The sequence below is a fragment of the Gopherus flavomarginatus genome, chromosome 3, assembly GCF_025201925.1.
Source record: "Gopherus flavomarginatus isolate rGopFla2 chromosome 3, rGopFla2.mat.asm, whole genome shotgun sequence".
NCBI classification, from domain to species: Eukaryota; Metazoa; Chordata; order Testudines; family Testudinidae; genus Gopherus; species Gopherus flavomarginatus.
This window is the reverse complement of record NC_066619.1, coordinates 271,337,421-271,358,537: the sequence shown is the minus strand read 5'-3', so window position 1 is coordinate 271,358,537 and position 21,117 is coordinate 271,337,421. Positions and strand designations below refer to the sequence as shown.

Sequence of the window (21,117 nt, the reverse complement as noted above, 5' to 3'; positions counted from 1 at the left end):
GGAAGGTTTTGGGGAGACCAGAGTGAGCCAGACACTGGAATTTTTCTGGCTGGTGGCAGCGATATCAGATCCAAGCTGGTAATTAAGTTTGGGGGTTTCATGATAGCTTCTCATGTTCCGAACTCTAAGGTTCAGATCTGAGTAGGACAGTTATGACATCACGTCTTGTTTACAATGTCACCTGAAAGTGAGAACAGGTCTTTACATGGCACTGTTGTAGCCTATAGAACTACTTCCAGGATACCCCCTTATGTGCTCTGTTTTCTTTCCCTAGTCTTCACCATAACTGAAACTTTGGAGGAAGGAAGGTTTTGATGTTACCACTGGTGATGTTGGGAAAGTGGTGGGTGGGGTGAATGGAGATGCCAAAGCTGGCTCCAGCTTCCCCCTGCTACTATCCAGGTGCCAGCTGTAGAAGAACCATAAACAACCTCATGTTGCCCAGCATCTGAAGCCCCAGTAACCCCTGGAGGTAGAGTGACCAGATAGCAACTGTGAAAAAATGGGATGGGGTGGGGGGTAATAGGTGCCTATATAAGAAAAAGTCCCCAAAAATGGACTGTCCCTTTAAAAACAGGACATCTGGTCACCCTATCTAGACAACAAGTGCATGCTATTTATGAAAACTAAACCGCAGCCAAATAGAACCACTTGTTCTTGCATGTTTATCATCTACATCTGCAGCTTCTTCAGGAAGGCAAGGCCACTGCTGCTGTTGATTTCAAGACTTTCAGAGAATACCTACACTGCAATTAAACACCTGTGGCTGACTTGGTTCATGGGGTTCAGGTTGCAGGGGTGTAAAATTGAGGTGTAGATGTGTGGATTTGGGCTGCAGGCTGAGCTCTGGGACCCCACGAGTGGGAATAGTCCCAGAGCCTGGACTCCAGCCCAAACCCAAATGTCTGCACTGCAATTTTATAACCCCACAGCCCAAACCCTGTGAGCCCAAGTCAGCTGACATGGGTTAGCCAGGGGGGCTTAAGGTAGACCTACATTCAAATAACATTACATTTTTTAAAACCCCTCAGGGTATTTGCCAAAAAGGTCAATGGTAGTAACTTCTTATTCAAGTTTTTTGCCTCGGAATAATTACAGATTTCAAAGGATTAACTAAGGGAAAAAGAAGTACATTAAAGTTGCCATCACAATAGCAACAAAGAGTCCTGTGGCACCTTATAGACTAACAGATGTATTGGAGCATGAGCTTTCTTGGGTGAATACCCACTTTGTCAGACTCATGTAATGGAAATTTCCAGAGCTCTGACGAAGTGGGTATTCACCCACGAAAGCTCATGCTCCAATACATCTGTTAGTCTATAAGATGCCACAGGACACTCTGTTGCTTTTTACAGATCCAGACTAACACTGCTACCTCTCTGATAAATCACAATAACATCTACTAAAGTATTATATAGATTGAATTTTTCAAAACTGGGGCTTCACTTAAAAGCAAATATTAAAATTATTAGATTTAAGCTTTTCTGTATCTTTATTATAATATTATTATACAAATGAAAACAAAAGGTATATTCTCAACTACTCTAAATATGGAAGGCTCACATTGTGTTAATATTATACCCCAAATTTTCCAAAATTATAACTTGTTCGTTGCATAATCAATAATTTATATTGTACCTTGAAAACTTTTCAAGGCAAATAATTTAATTTTGATAATTCATAGAATTTACTTGCCTACATGTTGCCTCTGTAGAAGACTGGAGATGGTGATTGGATGCCTTGTTACAGATGCTTGTGAGGAAGGTGGTGTACATGCATACAACTGAGGAGTTCTGAAAGCAGAAGTATCCCATAAGCCTATTCTAGTACTTTGTGAGCCAGATGATGAAGTGAACGAATGTCCACTATGTGGTATTCTTACTGGTGTTGACCTGTTAATGCAATCAGTGCAGTGAAAAGATCTGAGGCATTTTTATACTTCAATAGATCTCAAAAATTGTTGAAGAAATTCTCAAAGTTTATATTTTAAAGGAAAAATGTATTATCAGTTATTGCACACTACATGTGTATTATTTATCAGAATGTTAGGCTGTTAGGTGACATTTTTTTCAAACAACTGACAGACAAGACAAGTGATGAAAGAGATGAAAGTGATGAAAGAGGAAAAAAAGACATTTTTATATTTGTATTATATATTTTAATATCAATCTGAAAATGTATAATACTATGAAATTAATAGGTAGCAGGTTTAAAACAAACATAAGGAAGTACTTCACACAAAGCACCTCCAAAAGTATAATTGGGTTCATAAAAGAATTAGCCAAGTTCATGGAGGATAGGTCCATCAATGGCTATTAGCCAAGATAGTCATCCTCTGGGGTGTCTTCCAAGCCTCTGATTGCCAGAAGCTGGACTGGATGACAAATAACAGATCACTTGATAATTGCCCTGTTCTGTTCATTCCCTCTGAAGCATCTGGCACCAGCCACTGTGGGAAGACAAGATACTGGGCTAGATGGAATATTGGTCTAATCCAGTATGGCCATTTTTCTGTTCTTGTGATTCAAAACTATGGATGCAATGCACTTGTATGGTCTGGAACCATATCACATTGTTCTGTGATTTCCACAGTTCATGCAAGTTAAAAAAAAATGAGGCTGTCAATACTTGGATGAGAAACTTCAAAGCGAGATGTAGGTCCTGCAGGAAGTGGTTCAGGTGATTCAATGGGTAGCACTGTTCTCTCTGAGTAATTACAGAAGCCATATTCCAAGTATAATGAATGCAATATTGTGCTGGTGGAAGTGTTGCCTTTCAGATGAGACATAAAACAAAGATTTTGGCCACTTTGTTTACATTAGAGACAGATGTTTGTGTGAAAATATCATGATTGCAGGTGCAAACAGCTATATATGCTCTAACTGCCTGTGCAAATTTTGGAACCCATGGTTTCAAAATCAGGCCCTCCAACAAGAATAAAAACATGTATAAATTACAGTTAGCTTGCACAATATTTTTCTTTTTTGGAAAGGCAAAATATACAATACAACCTTTACACTGCATAGCTTTATTACGAGGAAAGGCAAGATTTAATTTCATTCTCTTTACAAAAACTGTAACATCTTGAAAAGCATGAGCTGTATCTAGTTACCTTAGAGATCCTGCTATGCTATTTTGACTTGCTGTTAGTCCCGATGATTGACAACCTTTATAAGAAACACTACCTATAATGAACAATAGGTTTAAAAACAATATTAAAAATTATGTCCCCCCTTTACTGACACTATCCTTTTTGGAGACAAAGGTAAGAATCTTAGTTTATATACTTTGGGCCAAATTCACCACAGGTTTATGCCAGGTGGAGAGCACTGATGACAAAAAGTGAAGGATAGAATTAGGCAGGTTCTGGCTGCAGAAAGTGATCACAACTAGTATGTGTATGAGGGAGTAACATAGTCTTAAAATTGTGTAGAGCTGAGTGAATAGCTAATTTTTCACTTCACTAACTATATCAAAAATTTAAAACAAAATTTTATTTCAGTTGACCCCAATTTTTTTTTGCAGTTTTTCAGTAAATAAAAAAAAGTTTAAGGGTTTTTTTTTCCAATTGAAATTATCTGAGAAATTCTACATTAATTTGTGAAATGTTGATCAACCCAAAACTACATATTTTGGTAAAAAAGAAGTTTTGGCTAAAAAAATTGGCCCATCACTTTTGTTAGTTTCTTTTTCCTGATGTTGTTAATTAAAATATTAAAATAGCATCCATCAAGCTGCTAGCCCATTAGGGGCTCTAAACAGGAATACTCCCCTGCTGAAAACAGATAATAAAAAGCGAATAGGGCTCCCTTTGAGCTGCTCAGGGCCCTGAGCAATTGCTTAGTGTGCTCATGCCTAGTGCTGACTCTTATTTACATTTACGCTCAGTTATATTATTTAATTCATTTCATGCATTTATTTATATTTAAACATCATGACAAAATGCTTATCCAAAGCTCTAGACCAGGGGTCAGCAACCTTTCAGAAATGGTGTACCGAGTTTTCATTTATTCACTCTAATTTATGGTTTTGCGTGCCACTAAAACAATTTAATCTTTTTAGAAGTTCTCTTTCTATAAGTCTATAACATATAACTAAACTATTGTTATATGTAAAGTAAATAAGGTTTCAAAATGTCTCAGAAGCTTCATTTAAAATTAAATTAAAATGCAGAGCCCCTCCAGACCTGTGGCCAAGACCTGGGCAGTGTGAGTACCACTGAAAATCAGCTCGCGTGCCGCCTTCGGCACCCGTGCCATAGGTTGCTTACCCCTGCTCTAGATGTACCGACATCTTGAAAGAAAAAATGTAGCTTCAGAGGATCTGAACATTTTAATAAAATATGAAATAGATGATAAAATCATTATTGATTATTGATAAGTAGAAATAAAAGTATGTGTATTACAATTACAAAATAATGTGTACTGCACACAGACTAAGGACTCAATCTGGCAAGGTGCTGAACAATCTAGCCCTGATCCTGTGAAACACTTAAGCATGTATAGAACTTTAAACATATGAGGAATGCCATTGAAGCCCTGGGAGTCTTCATCTTTGCTCCAGCTTTTTTACATCATGTAAAATGGCTAGAGGAGTGAAAAGGGCCCCTAAAAATTCTATACTCAGCTGGTGGAGGATTACCCTGGTGCAGGAACTGCAGAACCCAGCCATACGGCTGCCTCCTGAGGACTCCTCCACAAGCTGTGGTATAAGGAAGCATGCTGGGGTAAGGCTGGAGGTGAAAGGGGCATGCTGGAGATGGGTTTACAGGACACAGCACTGCGGAAGATCTGGGAAACATAGTAGAAACCAGGAAGGTTTCCATAACATAGACATGCCTCCAGGGTTGTCCAGTTTACCTCAGGGACTTCCCCAATGCCCAACCCCAGAACAACCCAGTATTGGGAAGCTGCAAAGGTGACTTAAAGTCACCATAGCTCAGGGCTGCCCAGATGGGGGAGCAATTGGGGAAATTTGCCCCAGGCCCCGGTCCCCGCAGGGGCCCCCACGAGAGTTTTTCAGGGCCCCTGAAGCGGGATCCTTCACTCGCTACGGGGGCCCCGGAAAACTCTCGAGGGGCCCAGGCCCCCGGAGCTTCTTCCGCTCCGGGTCGTCATCGGCAATTCGGTGGTGGGGGGTCCTTCCGCTCCGGGGTGGAAGGACCCCCGCAGCCAAATTAGCACTGAAGACCCAGCACTTCGGGGGCGGATGGCCCCCACCTTGGGTCTTCGGGGCATTTCAATGGCGGGTCTCAGAGTAGAAGGACCCCCCACCGCCAAATTACCACCAAAGTGGGGGGCCCCCACCGCCGAAGACTCCAGGCCCCCTGAATCCTCTGGGCTGCCCTGCCATAGCCATTCCCCATTCTCTCCTCACCCTTGTGCTAGGAGAAATCAACTCTTATGAAGCTTCCAATTTGGACTGTCTTACTTTCATTACCAAGCTTCATGTTTTCCTTTTCACATCAAATATCCATACTAAGACAATGTTAATCTGTAATAACTAATAAGACAGTATACTAATCAAGTAAAAGGCTGTGCATGCACCACAAGTAAATCACTTCTGTTTCTGAGCGCTACATTAGTTTAATTGTTCTCCAACTATTAGCAATGGTTGTTTAGCAAACATTACTTAGTTTATGGGAGGTCACCCACTGGCCAGAAAAAATAAGTACTGAACAGACCACTTCATTTCTGCTTCTTAACTAGCTCCTTCTTACTGGACTGATATCTCCACAATACCTTCCTTACAGGTCAGAGGGCTCAAATCAGCAATCCATCCCTATTCAACAAATCACTCAAGCATGTATTTAACTTTACACATATGCTTAAAACTAAGCATTATAGATATATAATACATTATGTCTAGTCAGGTACTTTTTAAAAAAAAAAATCTTACCCATACGTCCATCATGAGGTGGGCTTATCAATGACAGTCTTGTTGGACCAGTCACTGTCTCAGACTAAGTGCATGGAAAGGTATTAATAATAGAATAATATATGTGCTATTTATTAATGCACTTTAACATTATAGATATTCTATAAAATATTAAGGTAAAACATTGAAAATATTTTGATAAATATTGCTCAAATGTGAGACTACGCTTCATGCATAGTGACTTAAGGCATAATGGTACAGGTGTATGCAGCATTCATGTAGTTTGAAAGTAGATCAGCACATATATATGCTGCCTTCATTTTCAAAATGATACCCATTCAGTGATTTCTATTTCCCCTCCATGCCTTATTTATCTACTCAGTAGCCTTCCCAGAATCCTTTTCTGGCAACCAGCATTTACAGTAATTCAACAAAATAGCTTTTTTCAACTGGGCATCAGAGATATTTTCATTTGACGTATATGACTATAAAGCAAAAACTCTCAGACAAAATACTGGAGATAAGTTACTAATATATACAATCAACCCTAAGGACAAAAAAATTACAAGACTGTTCAGACCTTATGTAAGATAGGAACAAGGAAAGATTGGAGACTAGTGCCACTACAGCAAAAAGTTAAGGTTGTCTGGATACCTCAACTGCATTTGCATCCCTTAAAATGTTGAGATTTCTTTTAAGTGTAACATTAACTCTAAAGTTCCGGCATAAGGATGATTGAGGATGATTACAACAATCTTGTAATGTTAACATATTGGGATTCATTTTAGAACAGATTTCAAGCATTTTGCTATATAACTTGGCAATGGCATGATAAATCCCTATTTATTGTATTCAGAGGATGGACTATTAGAAACGAACTGCTAGAATTTAACAACTAGTGCTTCAGAAAAACATCTTTGTTTTGAAAAGCATGCAAGCACTTAAACATGCTGTGATAAATGTGAGGTGGGGAGAAAGGGGGGAGAGTAGCTTCCTTTTATGGACACCCAGCCAGTCATTTAGCTATAATGTTCTTCTTGGTAGCTGTGTTCTACTTGCTTTACCTGTAAAGGGTTAAAAAGTCTGACTGCATGCATAGGAGAGCCTTCTGCATTTTCCCCGAAGAGCAGGGACATGGCTGGAACAATGCTGTAAGAGCTTGCACCAGGTATGAAAAATCATCAAATTATACCTAGAAGCTACTCATTTGAAACCCCATATATGTAAGTAGATCGGGAAATGTCTAGAAAGATGCAATTAGGTTTATCTCTTTTCATAGAATCATAGAAGATTAGAGTTGGAATAGACCTCAGCAGGTCATCTAGTCCAATCCCCTGCTCAAAGCAGGACCAACACCAACTAAACCATCCCAGACAGGGCTTTGTCAAGCCAGGCCTTAAAAACCTCTAAGGATGGAGATTCCACTACCCCCCTAGGTAACCCATTCCACAGCTTCACCACCCTCCTAGTGAAATAGTGTTTCCTATTATCTAAACTTGACCTCCGGCACTGCAACTTGAGACCATTTGCTCCTTTTTCTATCTGAGAACAGCAGAGCTCCATCCTCTTTGGAACCCCTTTCAGGTAGTTGAAAGCTGCCATCAAATCCCCCTCACTCTTCTCTTCTACAGACTAAACAAGCCCAGTTCCCTCAGCCAATCCTGTACCCCAATCCCTGATGATTTTCGTTGCCCTCCGCTGGACTCTCCCCAATTTGTCCACATCCTTTCTGAAGTGGGGAGGGGGACCAAAAGTGGAAGCAATACTCCAGATGTGGCCTCACCAGTGCTGAATAGAGGGGAAAATCACTTCCCTTGATCTGCTGGCAATGCTCCTACTAACACAGCCCAATATGCCGTTAGCCTTCTTGGCAACAAGGGCACACAGCTGACATATGCAGTTTCTCATCCACTGTAATCCCCAGCTCCTTTTCTGCAGAACTGCTGCTTAGCCAGTTGGTTCCCAGCCTGTAGCGGTGTATGGGATTCTTTCTTCCTAAGCAAAGGACTTTGCACTTGTCCATATTGAACCTCATCAGAATTCTCTTGGCCCAATCCTCCAATTTGTCTACATCACTCTGTACCCTATCCCTACCCTCCAGCATATCTACCTCTCCCCCCAGCTTAGTGTCATCTGCTAACTTACTGAGGGTGCAATCCATCCCATCATCCAGAACATTAATGAAGATGTTGAACAAAACCAGCCCCAGGATTGACCTCTGGGGCACTCCACCTGATACCAGCTGCCAACTAGACATCAAGCCGTTGATCACTACTTGTTGAGCCCAACAATCTAGCCAGCTTTCTATCCACCTTATAGTCCATTCATCCAATCCATACTTTTTTAACTTGCTGGCTAGAATACTGTGTGAGACAGTGTCAAAAGCCTTGCTAAAGTCAAGATATATTACGTCCACCACTTTCCCCATCCACAGAGCCAGTTATCTCATCATAAAAGGCAATCAGGTTGGTCAAGCATGACTTGCCCTTGGTGAATCCATGTTGACTGTTCCTGATTTTATTTCTTTATGGTTTGTGGAATCAGCCTTGACACATGTTTAAAAATAAGCATGTACTCAAGTGTTTTCCTGAATCAGGGCCTGGGAGTCTAAGAGTTGCTTTATACAATGATTATCAGCTTTGTATACATAGAAATGAACTCACTTTCCTCATTGGGGAAGGTACAGGGTCAACCTCCATGGATTCTATCCTAGTAATGCAAAATAAATGTGCATGTTGTAATAATAAATAACAAATGTATTCTAATTAAAATAATATTATTTAAAATTATGTTATATCCTCACATTCATGATTGACAAATAATATATTATTGCAGTATTTATTGTACTATTTTACTTAATATAAATAAATTCATTTACAGCTCCTTCACTTGTATAGGCAATAATATTATCCTGAAATATGAATAAAACGTGTTGTTTTAAATGTTATCAGTTACAGGTTATGAGATAGGCTCTGCTGTGAAAACATGGAGAGTTATGACTGGGATTTTGAAAAGCACCTAAAGGAATGATTTGCCAAATCCCTTTGAAATTTAATGGGATTTGGGCATCTAACTCTTGTAAGATCCTTTGAAAATCCCAGTTTGTGTGTATAAATGAGAGGAAAGCAGATTAAAAACAGCATTAGAATCAGATATGAAAAATATGGCCAATATTTTAAAAAGTGATTAATAATTTGAGGTTCCTAACTTGAGACACATTAAGGGGATCCCGATTTTCAGAAAGTGCTGATCTCCCACACTCTGAAAATGAGACCTCTTTAAGTCACTTCAAATGGAGCTCCAAAAATTGTGTCTCAAAATCAAGTGACTACACTTTTGAAAATCTTGATCAACTTTTTAAGAAATTAATGTTCATTGTATTGTCATGTACAACTTAAATATTAGAAATGCAGATTCTGACGTGATATTGGTCTCTCTCGGACCAAATTCTGCTCTGAATTATAAATTGTGCAATTACATCAAAGACAGTGTGGGGTTTGCACAGAAATAAGTCCATAAAGAATTTGGCTTGAAATTATTTTAAAGATTGAAATGAAAATATAGGTGGGAATTATGGTCCCGATTCAGCATGGCTTAAGTAAATGCCTAACTTTAAAGATGTGAGTAGATCCACTGAAATCAGTGAAACTACTCAGATGCTTATTGTTGGGCATATGCTTTAATACATTGCAGAACTGAGACCTATACCAGTAATACAACAATATTTAGGATATAGCAGATTAAACTAATTGCATCCTGAATTCATTGACTACTGTACCATAAATAGCTGTTTTTCTCATCAACTCTTTAGTCTCACTACTGAGGAGAGACTAGATATTAAAATTAGAATACACATTAGTGTTTGGACTCACATCCAACAAGACATATATTCTTCTAAAGTAATAACACAAAGTAAATATAAGAGGCTTTGGACAAATACTAATTTTAAACCTCTCATTGTTCCTAAGGTTTTCAGTGATAATTAATAGATCTGTACCTACATTTCTGAGGTTGATGGGCAGTTGGAATGAGGTATGTATGGAGAATATCCATTCTGTTTTGCTGAGGAAACTAAAGTAATTAAACTGAATGTTAGAGCAGTGTTACAATCAATGGTATATATTTCATAGTTAATGTTTTAAATTAGTACTTCTCTTACTGGAAATGGGATTTCTAACTGTAGAGGAAACTGACGGTTGAATAGTTTGTTGGGGAGGCCTCATGCTAAATGCAAAACAAAAGTTACAATAGACATAAATTAAACAAAAAATATGTCTGAGTTATATTACTACCATCTATTGCTCTTTTAACATGCCAAAGTTACTCATAAAAATGCATACGATTAGCTATAAAGTCTATTGTATGTATATTATATTGTCCACACCAATCCCTCCATGCACAGCAATATCTACTAATGGTAACATCTGGCAGACTATCTTATTAAAGGGCCCAATATTAATGTACAAATAATTGCAATTAACTCTGCAACCTTAGTTTTGTGAATTTCTTTAGCCTTTTTAAATAAAATTTTCAAGAAAAAATATTGACATGCATGTGTTTATTCATTAACATATCATCCTGCATATGGGATGCAGGAAGCTCTGATGTTAGCGTTTCTGAACTTCTAATGTCCACTGGAATCCTTGTTGGGTATAGAAGCTTTATTCAGAAAACCGTAAGTCACATGCACAACTTGCCAGGCCCATCAGACTTTTTGCGAACATTTCTAGTTAACAAGGTGAAGTTTTAAAAATTGACTTTAAAAGTACACATCATACAAAAATGCTTGTCTCATAGTACACAAGTAATTTTCAAATGCACATCCATTCAGATCTAAGTCATTACCTGGTACAAACATAAAATATGGACAGCAAAAAAATGTTAACTTCTTAGAAAACTTATTGATTTTAATGTTAAAATAAGAAGCTTGTTTCCTGGCATGTTATGTTCATGTGGGAAGAGGTAGGATAACAGAAAACATCATTCATTCATTCATTTCTAGAAAGCTAAATAATAACTTCATCTACTCACACAAGTATGCATCATAGGAGAGAGAGGCAAATAAGCATGATTCTTTTTGTATTTTAATTTATATAACTTCTTGTTAAACATGTGGTATTCCAAATACAAAGCATACTTCAAACTTATCTTTGCTATGCTAAGCCTCTTACCACTGAATCTGATGTATCTGTTGTGTCGCCTTCTTAAGAGATTCTTCTAATTTTGCAATCTATATGACATAAACAAAGACATAGAAATTCCATTTGTGCGAAACACAGTTTGATTGTCAAACAGATACTTTTATAGAGAGTTTACTGACTGAATCACATTTATTCTTAGATACTATTGTCATACCAGTCCACAGAAAGAGTCAGCATAGTAATTACTATATGGATCTATTTTATTTCCGAAGATCTACATGTCCATGTTTTTTGGCCGACATAAACTTAAATTTTGATTCTAGAATGCACTGACATGTTACAAAGCTCTGGTAAAGTGATACTGAGAAGAGAGTTTAAAGGAAGTTTGTTTCTATCTTTCTTCTAATTTTTGTCCCTGATATAAAATTGGAGTGAATAAGAATGGAAATAACTGAAAAAGCCCAATATAAAAGTGTTATCACAGATTTCCTTTCTGAGATCTGAAATGCAATTAGTTTTTTAGAGTCCTTCTTTGTACTTTGACTTGATTCAAAAAGAATTTTCAAGAGATACAATAGATTGTACTACACACACAAAATACACTAAAAGAACATTATTAAGATTTGCAAAGTCAAGCACTCTAAAGGTTACAAATCTGCTAATGAATCATGTGCATGTAAATATGATTTTTTTTTCAGTCTGCTTTTGCAGATATCTAGGAAATCAAACATTCACACAAAAACTATAATAAAAGAACATATTAAGGCTGGGGGCTTATGGAAAAATAGTATGTAATCAGGTTAGGTGTGTCAGATTAGTCACACAGAGACAGAGGAAAAATGGACATGAACAACAATAATAATTTTATTGGTAAAAAAGGAATGGAGTGTGTCTCCAGCATTTGGTAAAGATGTGCTGCAGTATTCGTCACACAGTATCACTTAATAATTAAACATTATAATGCAGTTTAAGCTTTCCACCACAACTACCCTTATTTTTTTCTTTTTCTGCTTTTTAACAATTTTAAAGCCATTAAACTATTTTTTAAAACCAACTACAAATTTCAACATGTGTCCATCTTCTATTTACTGTCCATTCTTAAATCATACTGTTTGTTTTAACTATATGGTCAGAACGGGTAACAACTTGGTGACTAAGCTGCCTTTTATTTGCAGCAGTTGTCTCTGGCAGTTCTGAAATAGGTGAATCATCTCCTTCTGGTTCTGCATCTGCAGCTTGTAGAGTTTGCTCTGTTGATTGTTCAAACTCTGAACAAACTGAAGATGTTGATAGTTTCTGTTGAACGCCTCACTATCTGTCTCAATAGAGTATACCAGTGGTCAGCAACTTTCGGCATGCAGCCCATCATGGTAGTCTGCTAGCGGGCTGCGAGACATTTTGTTTACATTGACCATCCGCAGGCCTGGTCCCCCTGCAGCTCCCAGTGGCCGTGGTTTGCTGTTTCCAGCCCAGGGGAGCTGCTGGAAGCTGCGAGCCTCAGGGACGTGCTGGCGGCTAGTTCCCAGAGCTCCCATTGGCCGGGAACTTCGAACCACAGCCACTGGGAGCTGCGGGGCGCCATGCCTGCAGACTGTCAATGTAAAGAAAAAGTCTCGCAGCCCACCAGCAGATTACCTTGATGGGCTGCTTGTCAAAAGTTGCTGACCCCTGGAATACTCTATTGGTCTCTCTCGGACTAAATTCAGCTGGGATGCGAAATCATGCACACTGTTCCTTCCAATATGATGGTCTGTCAAAGATGAAGCTCTCTCATGCATGTGGAATTATGATAAAATTCTGCAGTTTCTATTGTTACTCTGACACCACGTCAGCTTAGTCACACAGACAGAGAAAAATGGATACTAGCAACAACAACTTTATTGTAAAAAAAAAAACATAGACCGTCTCCAGAGTCGAGCACTCAGAGATGTGCTGCAGTAATCTTCAAACAGCACAACCTAGTAACTAAGCATGATAATGCAGTTTAAGCTTCCATCACAATCATGTAATTAAAGATTCTATCATAGTGCATATGCATAAATAGGTTGAATTAAGGTTGCACAAACAAGCTTAATTCTGGCATTTCCTAACTTTGGAGTGTTTGACTTGCAACCTTAATGATGTTCTTTTAATATAGTTTTTTTTATATAATTTCCCAGGTTTCTATAAAAACAAACCGAAAAAAAAACTTTGCTAATGGAATAACTGGTAGCAACAGCAAGTTATCCTCTGTGACACCCTATACCCTATGTGACAGTCTGTACCTCTTTTATATAGTTATTATGATATGTTTTGTAGAAAGTATGCCTTGTGAGGTATCATTTAAAAACACATAATCTGCTGAACATCATTGTACTATTAAGATGTGTGTAACATCACTGCATTTACAATTATGAGATTTTTACTATATGATTGTTACTGAAATATATTGTAGTACTGGATAACTCCCACCAACCATTTTCTCAGAGAAAAAGGCACACTGGAAAGCCAGCAAGGTTCTAAAGAGCCATTGCCTCTTTAATCAGACATTCCCTGTGGGGGAGGGAGGTGTGAACAAGAAAGTTACAATTCATCTGAAGGAAATCTTGGAGTTCACGTACACAATGGAACCGCCTGGCCCTATGATCTAGCAAGGATTTTTCCAACATAAAAGTGTTGGAGTATAAGAAGGGGAAAAATTCCTCTAGCCACTTCTCTTCTCTCCACCTTATATCACTCTGCTCATAACATCAATGAATACCTGAAGAACACTGAAGTAAGGGGAGTGGTCACAGGCTGAAAGAAAATCCAGCCTGCGAACTGAGAACTGAGAATTGCTTGCAGCATCTGGTGGTCCTCAGAGTTATTCTGGGTAGTCATGAGAGACTTTGGGGAAACTGGCAGATTACAACATCTCTGCTACCATTTGGAATTATAGACAGTGACTCACCTGTCCATATATTATACCTGCTTTGACCTCTCAATAACTCTCATTTCCTTTTCTTAGCTAATAAACCTTTAGTTAGTTTACTATAAAATTGGCTACCAGCATTGTCTTTGGTGTAAGATCAAACTTATCTGGGTAAAGTGATTAGTTTCTTGGGACTGGAAGCAACTTGACTGCGGTGTGATTTTTTTGTGTAAGTAACCATTTCATCGCAATGTCCAGTTTGTTTAGGTGGCAAGGTAGACTGGAGAGTCTCAGGAGTCTGAGACTCCATGGTAAGACTAATATAGTGAGTCAGCAGTTCACATTTGTTACTGGTTTGGTGAAATCTAATTATAGACTACACCACCAATTTGGGGTGTCTGTCCTGTTTTCTGACAATCTGCCCTGAGGTAGGCATTCATTGTTGTGAATGACTCCAGACACCATGACAAGTGCTAACAACCCCCTCTTAATAAGTAGGAAAGTCCAATCAAAATTTGTTTTCTAAATATAAACAAAGAAATAAGGCACACAAAACAATCCTCCTTCCCACCCAAAGTCAAGCTTAATTACCTTTCCTCTGTAGTATGCTAATAAGCGTCTTCTATGTTTTTCTTGAAATTCTGAAATCTAAAAATAAAACTTGTGTAGTAATGGTTTTCAACTAATTGTATGGACAAGTTGAAATCACTTCAGTTATAGTACATTTCTACAAGATGAAGGAAAAAGAAACTGAAGTGATTTCCATTTTTTTGTTATATGTATTTTATATATCATTTAGGTCCAGATCCAATAAAAATACTCTTCAGTTATATACCAGGGTGGCAACTAAAAACTTGTAAAACGAGTATGTTTGAATCTGGAGCGGCCTGCCTAGGAGATGGTGGACTTATTTTATTGAGTTTGTTTTTAAGACCATGTTCAATGACAAGGGAGAAAAAGAGGAAGTGCAGTTTTCCTACAGTGTTTGCCCAAAATGTATTCAATATAGAGCTAAACACAAACACAAATAAAATGGCAATATAAAACATACTATGTCTTGTAGCTTGTCTTGTTAAAATATAGTTCGAGTGTGATGCATGGCTAGAAAGGGTTTAACATCCTGCAAAATAAATAACCCTCAAAAGACGTGTGGGGAGATAATGTTTATGTTTTTGTGTATTTACATATTTATGAGCAGGGTCAACAATGTAATCAACAGTCCCTGTCTTTGCTGTATTCTGATAATTCAGAATTGTAAACATGGGATCTCTCAGTATTCGTCTCTCTTTGAAATGTACTGTGAATGGTGGAGGGACAAGTAAATGGCTTTAAGTTAATTCATATAGAGAAGTACCAGTGGTGGACTTCCTTCAAAGTCATCTTAAGTACCTTTTGTTCCCTGAGGAACTCCAACTTGTCAAAAGACATGAAATTGAAAAAAAGATCGTTGGGTACTGATTCTGTCATCTCAGATCTGCTCAGGCTTCATCAGGGAAGTTTGAGTTGCAAGGCTAAGGTCCCAGTTATTCTGCTCTGCCCTGAATATGATATTTGGACATTGGACTATAAACTATGAACTATTTCTAAAAGAACTCTTTGCAACTCCAAATCTCACCATTTCTACTATGAATCTGCACCTAAATGAATTGAACTCATGTCTGTATGTATATTGATCTTTTAACCATACTCTCTTTTGTTTTTTAATAAATCTTAGTTTAGTAAATAAGAATTGGCTATGGCGTGTATTTGGGTAAGAGCTGGAATAGTCAATAACCTCTGAGGTAATGTGTCCGATCCTTTGGGACTAGTAGAACCTTTTATTTTATATGATGAAATAAGATTTTCAGAAATTGTCATATTTGACTCAGGTACCTAGATGGAGGACTGGATCACTTTAAGGGAACTGTGTTATTTGGACATCTGAGTAACCAGTGAGGTAATAAAGAATCTGTTTTATGATGGCTGGGTAAATCTAAGTATTGGAATATTCAACAGCTTTTTGGCGATTGTCTGCCCCATTCTTTGCAGTTCACCCTAACTGAGTGACCATAGCTGGCCCCCACTAGGACCCTGGTCACAGTGAGACATCCTACTTAGTTGTTAATACTACTTTAGTCAGTAGTGACTCTTGCTAAACTCAAAGAATAATTTCATACTACTTGGAAACTGGCATATTGTGGCAAATCTCACTAATATGAAGTAGCAGAGTATAAGTTTACACACAATAGTATCAGTTTTATTTTTACAGTTGGGTTAAACACAATATATTTTTCCAGCAGCTGGAAAACTAGGCCATGTCAGGTATATGTTGTTTTTGCTTCAGAACTCATTGAAAGGCAGTAAAAAGAACACACAACATAGCAGTGAATTTCACAGTCTTTTTTATTAAAATAGCATTTTATTTGGGGCTTGACAAATCTGTTTGTCAAAATACTAATGTGGCTAGGATGTGATCTGTAATGGTCAGTGCAGACAGCACTTCTATCGTAGGTGGAAATGTATCTTTATCTTAGGTTTAAGTTGTCTTATTTTTATATTATGTTGTTGTCATAGTTGTGGGGGAGGGGCGGCTAGGAGGACGTTCAGTCCTGTCTCTGTGTGCTGGAGTTGTTACTTGCAGTGTTCCAATAAGTACTTTTATTTCTATAAGCAAATATTACAATGTCTAGTCTGTGAGATCAGGCTCATGGTGGGAATGGGTGTAAGATAAACTGTTAACTGTACATATCAGCTGGGCTGGAAGAGAAACAAGTGACTATATGCTAATTTCTTGTGACTGTGTCAAAATGGCATGAGGTGTTTTGGCAGTAAAGTATTAGGCACAGGAAAAAAACAAAGGCTTGGGTTGCTGATCAAATGTTATTGATAAAAAGACTGTGAATATAAAATAGAGGAAAAGCAAGAATAACCATCCTCTTTGTGCCTCTTACAGGGAAAAAAGAAATATATTGTACAATAAAAAACAGAATTCCAATATATCTGGATGTGGGGCTAAGTACCCAGGCCATGTGCCATGTCCTAAATGAAACTTGGATTTTGTCACATGAAAGTGTTCATTTTCTGGGAAATTAAGAAAGTTAAGAGTTTACTGGAAACTATTGAACCGACATCTGAATAACTGTATTTTGATTCTGACTGTAGTCTTGAAAATTTCTGAATAGATTCTGAATTGTGCACATTGAAACATTTTCTATAGACTATTCATCTAGACAACATCTAAATACTCACATGAGTTTCTACAACATATTTTCCTTCCCCATCCCTTTGAAACATTTTTTGGTTTGTATTTTTTTTTAGCCATAGCATATAGTGCCAACAGTGATTTAAATTTACCTGTTTAATTTCTGATATAGCTAATATTTGATACTTTTGCATTGCAAATATTTATGCATCATTAAAATAACAAGAAGTAGTGATAATTAGTATGAGATTAAGACACAAACAGTAGCCCTGATGCTTTCTTAAGCACCTTGGAACTGTATACTGGAGAAAGAAAATGTGGAAGTTGAACTAGTCATACAATTTTTCCCTTTACACTGAAGTTAATAGAAGCTGCAAATGGTTAGCACTTTGAAAATCAGGCCACAATGAGTTGGTCAGTCCAAAAATGCCAAAAATCACAAAATGGAACAAAAATCAACTAGTTAAAAGAACAAAAAAAAAACAGAGAAAAGAAATGAGGAAAACTGGAACTGCTAGACCTACAGCTATACTGACAAAGGGGAAAAAATGGGTTAGGAATGAAGATAAGTCAGTTTCTAAAGAAGAAAAAGCACACACACAAAAAAATCTGGATTCTGATTGACAGATGGCAATCAAATCTCCAAAACAAGTTTCGTAGGACTCACCTGTGTAATTTCTCTTGAATATTTTTTGCATAACATATCTATTCCCATAAACAGTGACTGAATTTCGGGATTTGTCTGCAGCGAAAGAGTAACTAAATGTTACCAAAATTAATGTCTACAATATAGCATTGCAATTTTTTAAAAGACAGAATTAGTGGCTGAAGAAAATGCAGTGGATATCATATTTAGGGTAAAATTTTCAAAAGTACCTTCATGACTAAGGAATTTAGGTTCCATTTTCAAAAGTGACTTATGTACTTAGGAGCCTAAATTTCATTGACTTTTAATAATTTTACCTTTGGTATTTAGAAAAGCTTTAAAATACAGCATTACATTAAATGTTCCATAAACTGATTGAATGGTTGTACATAGATAATAAATGCTAATGCAACAAGTTGTAGGGTGGTATCCAGTAGGAAGATGCAGGGATTAAGTCTAGTTTCATTCAGTATCTTTTTCATAATCTGGAAGAATTTTTAATAATATATTTAAACACTATAGATAATCTATTAAACAAATGTGCTTCATAGTGAAAATTTAAAAGTGAACATTCATGAAGATTAATATATGAAGAAGTGACAGTTTTCTTATCCTAGAATTTGTAAGTGAGGCCCCTAATATAACACAATGGTTTGCTGAAATTTTTAAATATGCTGCATAATTATGTTCCATATTTTAAGCTCTCGTTCAAAATGTAAATACCTCCACATAGTGGCAAAGAAAACCCTTCCTAATTTAAAACTTATGTCTGAAGAGCCCGAAACAAGAATTCTGAGAGAAGTGTGAGATATTTTCATTCTTCTGTAAAGGGTGCTGACTCTGAAGCCGAAGGACAAATAGTCTACATAGCCATATGAACTATTTCAGAGCTGAGCATTTCAGTAGAAATTACAAGCTAATGTGACTATCCACTATAGTTGGATGCAGTAGCATACTTTAAACATTTTGTAGTGGGACAGCTACTTGCTGAGGTGGGTAACTTCTCCCCCAAATTTTAAGTCAGCTCTGCCCCGAAAAAGTTGGAAAATTAGAATCTTAGCCATTCCCCAGTAAGAAAATGTCAGCTGTCTCCTGAATGCCAAAAGAAAAAAGCCACCTCGCATAGTTATTTTGGTGCCAAAATCCCCAGCTATTCCCTACTCCATTATGAAACCTCATGAGTTTTACTAAAAAACATCTACAGTGCAATTAAGTATTTTCTCTTAAGAAAATGTGGTGCATTTTAAAATTTGGGGGTAGTGTATAATAAACTGAACTTAATATCAAAATAAATAACATAATATATGATGTCAAGTATCAGAGGGGTAGCTGTGTTAGTCTGGATCTGTAAAAGCAGCAAAGAAACCTGTGGCACCTTATAGACTAACAGACGTTTTGGAGCATGAGCTTTCGTGGGTGAATACCCACTTCCTCAGATGCATATAGTGGAAATTTCCAGGGGCAGGTATATATATGCTAGCAAGCAAGCTAGAGATAACGAGGTCAGTTCAATCAGGATGGATGAGGCCTGTTCTAGCAGTTGAGGTGTGAAAACCAAGAGAGGAGAAACTGGTTCTATAGTTGGCAAGCCATTCACAGTCTTTGTGAATATATGATGATAGTTTTCTCTGAAATGTTTCTGGTTCTGTGTTCAGGGACAACTAGACAGGATTTCAATTAATGGATGAATAGATAATATAAAGAAGTGTGACTGTAAATTTATTAGCTGTTGTAACTTTTTAGGGGAGAGACAAGTCTGTACAGAAACATAGTGGAATGACAAATACAAGTGGGATAATGGAGCACTTGCCTATAAAATATAAATGAAAGACAGACTAGATTGTAGAGGCTGGTAAGGAGTGCTAGTCAAGAAAGATTTAATAGACTCTGAGATATAATTTCTTTGATAAAATGTTCTTTCCTGAAGCTTCTGCTGGGGCAGTGCCCCTCTACACTGCCTCCTAACATAATGACATGGTTGACCCCCTATTGTTTTACGATGTAAATTATGAAGCAGTTTTCTAGTTCTCATTGAGTGGACATTTTGTATACTTATATAAATATAAACTAATGCACTCTAACCTATCTTTTATTCAAACTGAAACCCATGCTAGCAAATCTAAATGACCTTTATTCACCAATATAAGAAAATAAAATTTCATCCAGTAAGCAACCATCGTATTCATACAAGTGCAGTATGCATATTTAAAATGTATTTTATGGACAAGCTATACAATTTATTTAAGGTTCTAGCAAAGAGAGAGGTTCTTGAATTCATGCTAGAAATCTATTAAAAGATATGGACGCAAATGAAGAACTCCACTAGGAAAAGATTTACAAACCATCAAAAATAAGGGTTTCTAACAAATGTTTAGATTATTATTGTATACAGCAATATTGGATGTATTTATAATATTCCAGAATAATAAACACTGAGGCTTTGATTCAGCAAAGTACTTAAGCCTGTTCTGAAATAATGACCAGTTTGGTGACTGAAGTACAAAAATAGTAGAAATGTAAAGCTATAAATGACAATCATGCACTAATTGAAAAATGTGACCCTTCAACTACCCCAAATAAATAATGTAATGAGAAGTTTTAGAACATTTATAGGGCCCTATCCTGATTTAATTGAGGTCAGTTGGGAGTTTTGTCCTTAGTATCAACGGGGTCAGCATCATACCCATAAAACTTACTAGCCATTTTTCCTCTCAAGTCCCTAAATTATGGAGCTCAACCATTTTTTTTTGGTGTGTGGATACTTATCATTCCCACTGATTTACTTAAGCAAGGCTTTCTGATCACCACTAGTACCTTTTTAAACGATACAGTAATTAGCTACCTTTCAGTCCTCCAATATAGTAGCAGGTTTTAGTGAAACAGTTAATCTTTTTGTTAACTGCTCAGCCATTACACTCTTGAATTCCTTTAGAATCCTTGATGTCTTCCATCCAGTTCTACTGATGTGTTCCAATTTAAGATTGAAATCCTGGCCCTACTGACTTCAATGGCAAAACTTCCATGGATTGCAATGGAACCAGAATTCACTATAATTCATCAAAAACAACAAGGAGTCCGATGGCACCTGAAAGACTAACAGATTTATTTGGGCATAAGCTTTCGTGGGTAAAAAACCTCATTTCTTCAGATGCACGGCATCTCAATCCCTGACAGTGATTCATTGCTGTTACTTGAAAATAGTGGGTGTGACCTGGGCATGTAACTCCCAACAACATTTGTGGTGAAACTGATGCTCAGGGCATGGCTACACTCGAAACTTCAAAGCACTGCCGCTGATGGGGTTTAGCTTGCTGAGCTGGGAGCTGTGCTCCCAGCGCTGCAGCACTGTTTACACTGGCGCTTTACAGCGCTGTATTTTGCA

General features: G+C 37.4%; 1 protein-coding gene across 1 annotated transcript in view; it reads right to left on the bottom strand.

The window, feature by feature from the left end:
• RNF212 (ring finger protein 212) overlaps window positions 1–21,117 on the bottom strand; it is a 28,952-nt gene that overhangs the window by 1,851 nt on the left and 5,984 nt on the right. Inside the window, exons 3-11 of the mRNA XM_050948045.1 lie at window positions 17,757–17,831; window positions 14,500–14,556; window positions 11,049–11,107; window positions 10,037–10,101; window positions 9,879–9,939; window positions 8,541–8,586; window positions 5,899–5,962; window positions 3,113–3,185; window positions 1,696–1,892 (exon numbers count right to left, since the gene is read on the bottom strand). Coding sequence (XP_050804002.1) covers window positions 1,696–1,892; window positions 3,113–3,185; window positions 5,899–5,962; window positions 8,541–8,586; window positions 9,879–9,939; window positions 10,037–10,101; window positions 11,049–11,107; window positions 14,500–14,556; window positions 17,757–17,831 — 697 coding nt within the window. The remainder of the gene's footprint in view (window positions 1–1,695; window positions 1,893–3,112; window positions 3,186–5,898; window positions 5,963–8,540; window positions 8,587–9,878; window positions 9,940–10,036; window positions 10,102–11,048; window positions 11,108–14,499; window positions 14,557–17,756; window positions 17,832–21,117) is intronic.